General features: G+C 47.5%; 1 protein-coding gene across 4 annotated transcripts in view; it reads left to right on the top strand.

The window, feature by feature from the left end:
• Positions 1-9,093, top strand: part of znf407 (zinc finger protein 407) — a 659,746-nt gene that overhangs the window by 81,755 nt on the left and 568,898 nt on the right. For all 4 annotated transcript variants that reach the window (XM_085993655.1, XM_085993656.1, XM_085993654.1 and 1 more), the window contains exon 3: positions 8,287-8,401. In XM_085993655.1, coding sequence (XP_085849781.1) covers positions 8,287-8,401 — 115 coding nt within the window. The remainder of the gene's footprint in view (positions 1-8,286; positions 8,402-9,093) is intronic.

Here is a 9,093-nt window from a genome sequence, read left to right as displayed (position 1 = left end):
CACAAACTAGTCAAGCAACAGCCTGACACAGTCATACTCACAGAATCATACCTTTCAGCTAATGCCCCAGACTCCTCCATCACCATCCCTGGGTATGTCCTGTCCCACTGGCAGGACAGATCCACCAGGGGTGGCAGCACAGTGGTATACAGTCGGGAGGGAGTGGCCCTGGAGTCCTCAACATTGACTACGGACCCCATGAAGTCTCATGGCTTCAGGTCAAGCACGGACAAGGAAACCTCCTGCTGATTACCACCTACCGCCCTCCCTCAGCTGATGAATCAGTACTCCTCCATGTTGAACACCACTTGGAAGAAGCACTGAGAGTAGCAAGGCCACAGAATGTACTCTGGATGGGGGACTTCAATGTCCGTCAGCAAGAGTGGCTGGGTAGCACCACTACTGACCGAGCTGGCCGAGTCCTGAAGAACATAGCTGCCAGTCTGGGCCTGTGACAGGTGGTGAGAGAACCAACACAAGGGAAAAACCTACCTGACCTCATCCTCACCAATCTACCTGTCGCAGATGCATCTGTCCATGACCGTATTGGTAGCAGTGATCACCGCAGTCATTGTGGAGACGAAGTCCCGTCTTCACATCGTGTTGTGTGGCACTACCACCGTGCTAAATGGGATAGATTCAAAATAGATCTAGCAGCTCAAAACTGGGCATCCATGAGGTGCTGTGATACATCAGCAGCAGCAGAACTGTATTCCACCACAATCTGTAACCTTATGGCCCAGCATATCCCTCACTCTACCATTACCATCAAACCAGGGGACCAACCCTGGTTCAATAAGGAGTGTAGAAGAGCATGCCAGGAGCAGCACCAGGTGTACCTAAAAATGAGGTGCCAACCTGGGGAAACTGCAACTCAGGACTACATGCATGCTATAGACAGGGCTAAGCGTTTCCACAATCAACAGATCAGATCAAAGCTCTACAGTCCTGCCACATCGTCGTGAATGGTGGTTGACCATTAAACAACTAACTGGAGGAGGAGGCTCCATGAATATCCCCATCCTCAATAGCAACATAGAAGATAGGAGCAGGAGTAGGCCATTCGGCCCCTCGAGCCTGCTCCGCCATTCAATCAGATCATGGCTCATCATCCAAATTCAGTACCCTGTCGCTGCTTTCTCCCCATACCCCTTGATCCCCTTAGCCTTAAGAAATATATCTAACTCCTTCTTGAATATATTTAATGAATTGGCCTCAACTGTCTTCTGAGGTAGAGAATTCCACAGGTTCACCACTCTCTGGGTGAAGAAATTCCTCCTCATCTCAGCCCTAAATGGCTTACCCCTTATCCTTAGACTGTGACCCCTGGTTCTGGACTCCCCCGCCATCGGGAACAGCCTTCCTGCATCTAGTCTGTCTAGTCCTGTTAGAATTTTATACGTTTCAATGAGATCCCTTCTCATTCTTCTAAACTCTAGCGAATATAAGCCTAATCGACCCAATCTCTCTTCATACGTCATTCCTGCCATCCCAGGTATCAGTCTGGTGAATCTTCGCTGCACTCTCTCCATGACAAGAACATCCTTCCTCAGATAAGGCGACCAAAACTGCACACAATACTCAAGGTGTGGTCTCACCAAGGCCCTGTACAACTGCAGTACTGCAATAATGGTGGAGCCCAGCACGTGAGTGCAAAAGACAAGGCTGAAGCGTTTGCAACCATCGTCAGCCACAAGTGCTGAGTGGATGATCCATAACGGCCTCCTCCTGAGGTCCCCACCATCACAGAAGCCAGTCTTCAGCCAATTCGATTCACTCCACGTGATATCAAGAAATGGCTGAGCGCACTGGATACAGCAAAGGCTATGGGCCCCGACAACATCCCAGCTGTCGTTCTGAAGACTTGTGCTCTAGAACTAGCCGCGCCTCTAGCCAAGCTGTTCCAGTACAGCTATAACACTGGCATCTATCCGACAATGTGGAAAACAGCCCAGGTATGTCCTGTCCACAAAAAGCAGGACGAATCCAATCTGGACAATTACCGCCCCCATCAGTCTACTCTCAATCATCAGCAAAGTGATGGAAGGTGTCATCGACAGTGCTATCAAGCGGCACTTACTCACCAATAACCTGCTCACTGATGCCCAGTTTGGGTTCCGCCAAGACCACTCGGCTCCCGACCTCATTACAGCCTTGGTCCAAACATGGACAAAGGAGCTTCATAAATTCCAAAGGTGAGGTGAGAGTGACTGCCCTTGACATCAAGGCAGCATTTGACCGAGTGTGACATCAAGGAGCCCTAGTAAAACTGAAGTCAATGGGAATCGGGGGGGAAAACTCTCCACTGGCTGGAGTCATACCTAGCACAAAGGAAGATGGTTGTGGTGGTTGAAGGTCAATCATCACAGCCCCAGGACATTCCTGCAGGTGTTCCTCAGGGCAGTGTCCTAGGCCCAACCATCTTCAGCTGCTTCATCAATGAACTTCCCTCCAACATAAGATCAGAAATGGGGATGTTCGCTGATGACTGCGCAGCGTTCAGTGCCATTCACAACTCCTCAGATAATGAAGCAGTCCATGCCCGCATGCAACAAGACCTGGACGAAGTTCAGGCTTGGGCTGATAAGTGGCAGGTAACATTCGCGCCACACAAGTGCCAGGCAATGACTATCTCTAACAAGTGAGAATCTAACCACCGCCCTTGACATTCAACGGCATTACCATCGCCAAATCCCCCACCATCAACATCCTGGGGGTCACCATTGACCAGAAACCTAGCTGGACCAGCCACATAATAACTGTGGCAACAAGAGCAGGTCAGAGGCTGGGTATTCTGCTGCGACTGTTTCACCTCCTGACTCCCCAAAGCCTTTCCACATCTACAAGGCACAAGTAAGGAGTGTGATAGAATACTCTCCACTTTCCTGGATGAGTGCAGCTCCAACAACACTCAAGAAGCTCGACACTATCCAGGACAAAGCAGCCCGCTTGATTGGCACCCCAGCCACCACCTTAAACATTCACTTCCCTCCACCACTGGCGTACCGTGACTGCATTGCGTACCATCTACAAGATGCACTGCAGCAACTCACCAAGGCTTCTTCGGCAGCACCTCCCAAACCCGCAACCTCTTCCACCTAGAGGACAAGGGCAGCAGGCGCGTGGGAACACCACCACCTCCAAGTTCCCCTCCAAGTCACACATCATCTTGACTTGGAAGTATACCTTCTCAAGGGCAATTAGTGATGGCCAATAAATGCTGGCCCTGCCAGCGACGCCCACAACCCATGAATGAATTAAAAAAAAAAATTCTTACAGGGCTCGACAGGGTCGATGCTGGGAAGATGGTTCCCCTGGCTGGGGAGTGTAGAACTAGGGGGTCAAAGTCTCAGGATAAGGGGTCGGCCATTTAGGACTGAGATGAGGAGCAATTTCTTGACTAAAGGTGCTGTGAATCTTTGGAATTCTCTACCCCAGAGGGCTGTGGATGCTCAGGCCTAGAAATTCAGTATAGCCACGTTTGGGGCGCTACAGCCGGGCGGCCGCTAAAGTTTGCGCCCGGCGCAACTTCGCGCCACCTTCGCCGATATTCAGTGGCATCGCCCCAAGAAGTTGCTGCTGCGCTAAAACAGGCGATGCATGACTATCATTAGGCGCTAAGCCAGCGGCCCGGGGCGAACCCCCGAGGGCGGGCGCAGCGCAGGTGCGGCGAGTTGCTGATTGACGGCAGACACTCTGGCGCCGGTGAGCTCTTAAAGGGGGAGGGTGGATTTGTTTTTTTGTAAGGCCGAGACTGGTGTATTTGTGTTTTTTGAAAGGCCAAGACTGCTCGATTTGTGTTTTTGGTGGGGGCTTCTCTCCATTAGTTTGTTATGTGGGAAGGGCACAGAGGTATCAAAGTAATAAATGTTTTAAATCGCACTGTCCATGCTTTCTTTTGGAAATCCTGGTTGCCCTGTTCGGCTGAGGGCTTGTGGAGCGGCTACATTCATCTTGTGCCATTGGCACAAGCCATTCCCTGAGAGGGGGCCTAGAACCGACGTTCAATAAGCCGCCGACGGGCGGCCCTTGCACTTTCTGCCTCCCTCCTGTGCTGGTCCTCCTCCTCCTCCTCCTCTGGTGGTCCTCCAATGTCTGGCGGCAGTGGCTGAGTCCTGCGGATAGCCAGGTTGTGTAACATGCAGCACACGACCACGAAATGGGAGACTCGCTCAGGCGAGTACTGTAGGGCTCCTCCGGAACGATCCAGACAGCGGAACCGTTGCTTCAGGACGCTGATTGTTTGCTCAATGAGGTTCCTGGCTGCTTGATGGCTGTCATTGTATCCCTCTTCAGCAGGGGTGCTGGGCGCACGGAGTGGGGTCATCAGCCAGGTGCACAAAGGATAGCCTTTGTCCCCGAGAAGCCATCCTCGTGGGTGAGGCTGGGCCTGGAACATGTCTGCCACAGAAGTCTGGTGCAGGATGAAGGCATCGTGGCTGCTGCCTGGAAAGCGGGCATTGACAGCTAGGATGATCTGCCTGTGGTCACACACCAACTGCACGTTGAGCGAATGGTAGCCCTTCCGGTTGCGGTAATCCTCGGCATGCTCTAGAGGTGCCCGCAAAGCCACATGCGTGCAGTCAATGGCGCCCTGCACCATGGGGAAGCCCGCTAATGCTGCAAAGCCCATTGCACGCTGTTGCTGCTTGACAAGGGCCATGGAGAAGGAGATGAACTGACGTCTCCTTCTGAAAAGGGCATTGGTCACCTGGCGGATGCAGCAATGTACGGCAAACTGGGAGATGTTGGAAATGTCCCCAGCAGCGGATTGGAAGGAGCCGGTGGCATAGAAGTTGAGAGACACCGTCACCTTCACTGCCACCGACAGAGACGTCCTGCTCCTCAGCTGTGGCTGCAGATCTCCGCGAAGCAGGTGGCAGATCTCAGTGACCACCGCCCTTCGGAATCGCAGCCTCCGAACACACTGCTCGTCAGACATGTTCAGATATGGGAACTGCTGGCGGTATACCCTGGGTGGGTAAGGCCTCCTTAGCCGACGCCTGTTGCCCCTTCTCCCTCTGGCCATGACTGCCACTCTCTCACGGCGTCTCTGAGCCCTTTGAATGCAATGGAGAAGGCCAACGTTTGCACCCATTGCAGCCCCCATTATATGGTTCCAATCAATGCTATGGGTCTGAAGTTAAAGACAAGTGCAAAGCTGTGGCCTGAAGCCACAAGTACCTGTGCGAGTGTTGAGCCAAACCAGAAAGCTCTCTACTTTTGTCTCTCTGCAAAGATCCGTCTCTCACAAAGAAGGAGTGTTGCAAAATGGCTGCCATTTCTACTGCAGGAGAAGTGCCCTTTAATTAGCGCGCCCCGCAGCGACTGGGAACCGTTCCCCTCTACCAGTCGCCAGGGGCGCAATAGGCCGGCGCCACTGAATTTCCGGTTTGGGGCGCACAAAGGGCGTTGCACGATGAAATGACGTCAGGATCTGCGCGCGCAGCTGAGCGCGCGCAAAGGCTTTGCGCCGCCGCTAAATCTTTACTGAAGTTGGGGAGAGGCGCAGATCGCACTGCGCCCGGCCGCTAGCCGCCTAGCGCCCCACATCTCCTCCTCCTAAGGCGCTAGCGGCTGGCGCAAACAACTGAATTTCTAGGCCTCAGTCTTTGAGTATATTCAAGACAGAGATCGATAGATTTTTGAATACTAAGAGAATTAAAGGATATGGGGATAGTGCGGGAAGGTGGAGTTGAGTTAGAAGATCAGCCAGGATCTTATTGAATATCTGAAGGGCCGAATGGCCGACTCCTGCTCTCATTTCTTATGTTTTTATGTTCTTGCGTTCTCTCTTCTATGATGACGAGAATCCAATCCTGCTCGGCTGTTTTAACATAGTCTGATTTTCCTGAAGAATCGGGCATATTCAGATAACAATACACCTGTGGTGAAAATGATATGCATTCTGTAAATGTAAGGGAGAAGATTTTCTTCTTAAACTATGTGATGTGAAACCATAAATCTTCATAAATGGGTTTATGACTTTGTCACAAATATCGCAGAGACAAAGTCTTCCCTCACAGTAACCTCACTTTTTTTAATTGAGGAACCGAGGTGAAGGATCAAGGTTTAATTATCTCGAAATCTGTGAACTAATTTCATTATCTAGAAATGGGTCAATTTGAATCTTACTAATTTCAAGCCCTAATTTGTGCTGTTTCAAACAGTATAAAAATGGTTCCCTTTCCTTCCAGGTGAAACAGCGATTTACTTGTACTTCTTGCAATCTAGTACAGTATACTGTATTCGCTGCTCACGATGCAGTCTCCTCTACATTGGGGAGACCAAACGCAGATTGGGTGACCGCTTTGCGGAAAACCTCCGTTCAGTCCGTAAGGGGGACCCCGAGCTTCCAGTCGCCTGTCACTTTAATTCTCCGCTCCACTCCCACTCAGACCTCACCGTCCTCGGCCTCTTGCATTGTTCCACCGAAGCTCAGCGTAAGCTCGAGGAACAGCACCTCATCTTTCGATTAGGCACTTTACAGCCTTCTGGACTCAACATAGAGTTCAACAATTTCAGATCATAACCTCGGCCCCTATCATATATATATTTTTTATCCACACTTTTTGTTTGTGTCTTAGTTGTCTTTCATTCTGCCAGCACAATTCACACTTCATCTAGAGCCATCCTCTGTTTCTTAACCTGTCCCATTATCATCTCCTCTCGCCTTGAATATCTCTTAATGTCTCTTAACCTCTCCTGCCTTCCATCCTATCACAGACCTTCCCTTTTGTTCTTTCATCCCCTCCCCCCTTTCCCAGCCCCTGCACTTGCTTAAAAATCTGTTCCATTTCCTGCTTTTTTTTCAGTTCTGACGAAAGGTCATCTATCAACCTTCACAGATGCTGCCTGACCTGTTGAGTATCTCCAGCATTTTCTGTTTTTATTTCAGATTTCCAGCATCTGCAGTATTTTCTTTTAGTAAAAATGGTTCTGGGATTAGGCTAGAAAGCTGCTTTTGGCCATATACTGTACTGAAGTTGTAAGATAGTCTGTTTGCAATAAAGGACCTCTTATTTGATGTCGTGTGCAGTATTCCTTTTCCCAGTTGCGGCCCCTGAGTCCTGACCTACATTCAGAAATTAAAGTGCAAAATTTATCTCAATTAACACAAATATTGAGTTTAGTGTAAATGTGCGATCTACACTGATACTTTGTAGATATTTTGCTGCAGCTGGTTAAAGTGTTTCTTCTGCATTGCTAAACTAAAGCTCCATATGGTGCTTAGGTGTCCCAATTATTTGTATAGTCGTAATGTATTCTTGCAGGATTGTAACTTAATTCATCTCCAAAATCTTAAATAATGTTAGAAGTTTTTGAAATAATTTTTTTTTTTTTTTGTCGTGAGCCAAGGTGAGATGTGTTGGGAATGGAACATTTTAATGGGCTCTCGTGGGTTGCAATAGGAAACACATTACAACATGGAGGCAGAACAAGAGGTCCCTTACTGCAGTATGGTCATTTAAAAATGACCCCTTTGTTGGAGGGCTTAAAATAGTATGTAGGACTCCTAAGTCAGTCTGTATAACTTGTTAGAGGCAGGGTAAAGATGCATTTTGTTGTCCCAATAAGGTGAATTGACCCCAAAATAAGTAAATAGGAAAGAAAATAGGCAATTGTCTCGCACAGCTTGATGTTTATATTCAGAAAAAAGGACTCGTAACGCTTTCATCCCCTCTGATACTGTACCCCACTACTCTCTTTAATTAAGAAGCTCTCCATTCCTTTTTTGAGTACTTCCACAAAATCTGTGCTCACTGCAAGAGCTGTGATTCTCTCGCAGAAGCAACGGTCAAGTAATTACTTTTTGTCATGCTTGACTTGAGATTTTATACTCTTTCTTGTTCAGCACAATAAAAACTTCAATGTCTACCTCATAAGATTCCCTTTGCGAGTTTACGTCCCTGTCCCCATGAAAGGAGTCCTAAATCTGTAATCAGCTCAATTCCTCGTGTTGTCTTTCTCCCGAGTGTGATCGTCCTCTTCCTACAGAACAGGTAGAATATTTATTTTTCTTTTCCCATATCATTCGCCAACTCATTAGCCACTGTTAATTGTTGCAAAAAGTGTTGGTACTTTACTGCTGTGGATTAACAAGCCACTAGGAAGAGTATTAAGACAGCGCAGAGTTGAGAGTTTCGTCCAATTCACCTGGGCTGAATTAAAGTTGAACTTCCAGAGGTGGAGAGGAAATGCACTAAGCAACAGTGCTGAGCAGTCTGTTTTTATCATTTTACCTAACGCTGTTTTTTTTATTTTGTATTTTTTTTTTAAATTCAGGATCGAAACCTTTCCGATGCACCCTCTGCAACTTTGCAACAGCACAGTTAGGAGATGCCCGTAATCACGTCAAACGGCACCTTGGCGTTCGCGAGTACAAGTGTCACATGTGTGGGTAAGTGCTCCAACAATGCTTTTCTGTTTTCCAAAAGGAATGTACTTGGATCGTATTTTTTCTGAGAAGAAAAAAAAGTCCAGAGTACTGGAAAATTTGGAGAAAAAAACTCTGCATTTAGCTTGCAGCTTTTATTATAGATTGCAAATATTATTCGTTGTAACAAATGCTGTATATCTTGCTTTCTTCCATTACGCTTCAGTAAGTTTGTAAACAGCAGCTAGTCATTATAATGCTTATCTAGCATGAGAATATTTTTTGACACACGAGTTTCATTTCAATCTGTGATGTAGGAATTAGCTGAATTAAATAGTAGTTGCAAAGACAAATCCTCATTTTATTTTAGAAGCTAGTAAAACAGTAGTTGGATTAAAGGTTTGCCTCTGGTAAATAGTGAGGAACTGGGCTGGTTTCAGAACTAAAGGAACAAGACCTGTCCAAGGAAGATGGTGAGAAAAAGGCATCTAATTATGGAAATTATGAATGTTTATTATTTTAACAAAGGCGGTTGATTTTATTATTTACAGCCTTGTATATGTTAGTAAATGAACATCCACTCTATTACATAAATGGAGCACAATAAGAAGTAAAGGAATACATACTTGGTGAAGTTTGTTTCATTTTAGCTAAAAGGTAACTAATTGAGAATGCAGACTCGAACCCGTTTATTTCCTTTTGGATCGAGCTACTTT

This window comes from Somniosus microcephalus, chromosome 7 (assembly GCF_052327205.1).
Source record: "Somniosus microcephalus isolate GS21.2 chromosome 7, FLI_Smic_1.0, whole genome shotgun sequence".
In the NCBI taxonomy this organism is placed as follows: domain Eukaryota; kingdom Metazoa; phylum Chordata; class Chondrichthyes; order Squaliformes; family Somniosidae; genus Somniosus; species Somniosus microcephalus.
The sequence above is the reverse complement of the archived record's forward strand: the minus strand, read 5'-3'. Positions and strand labels throughout refer to the sequence as shown.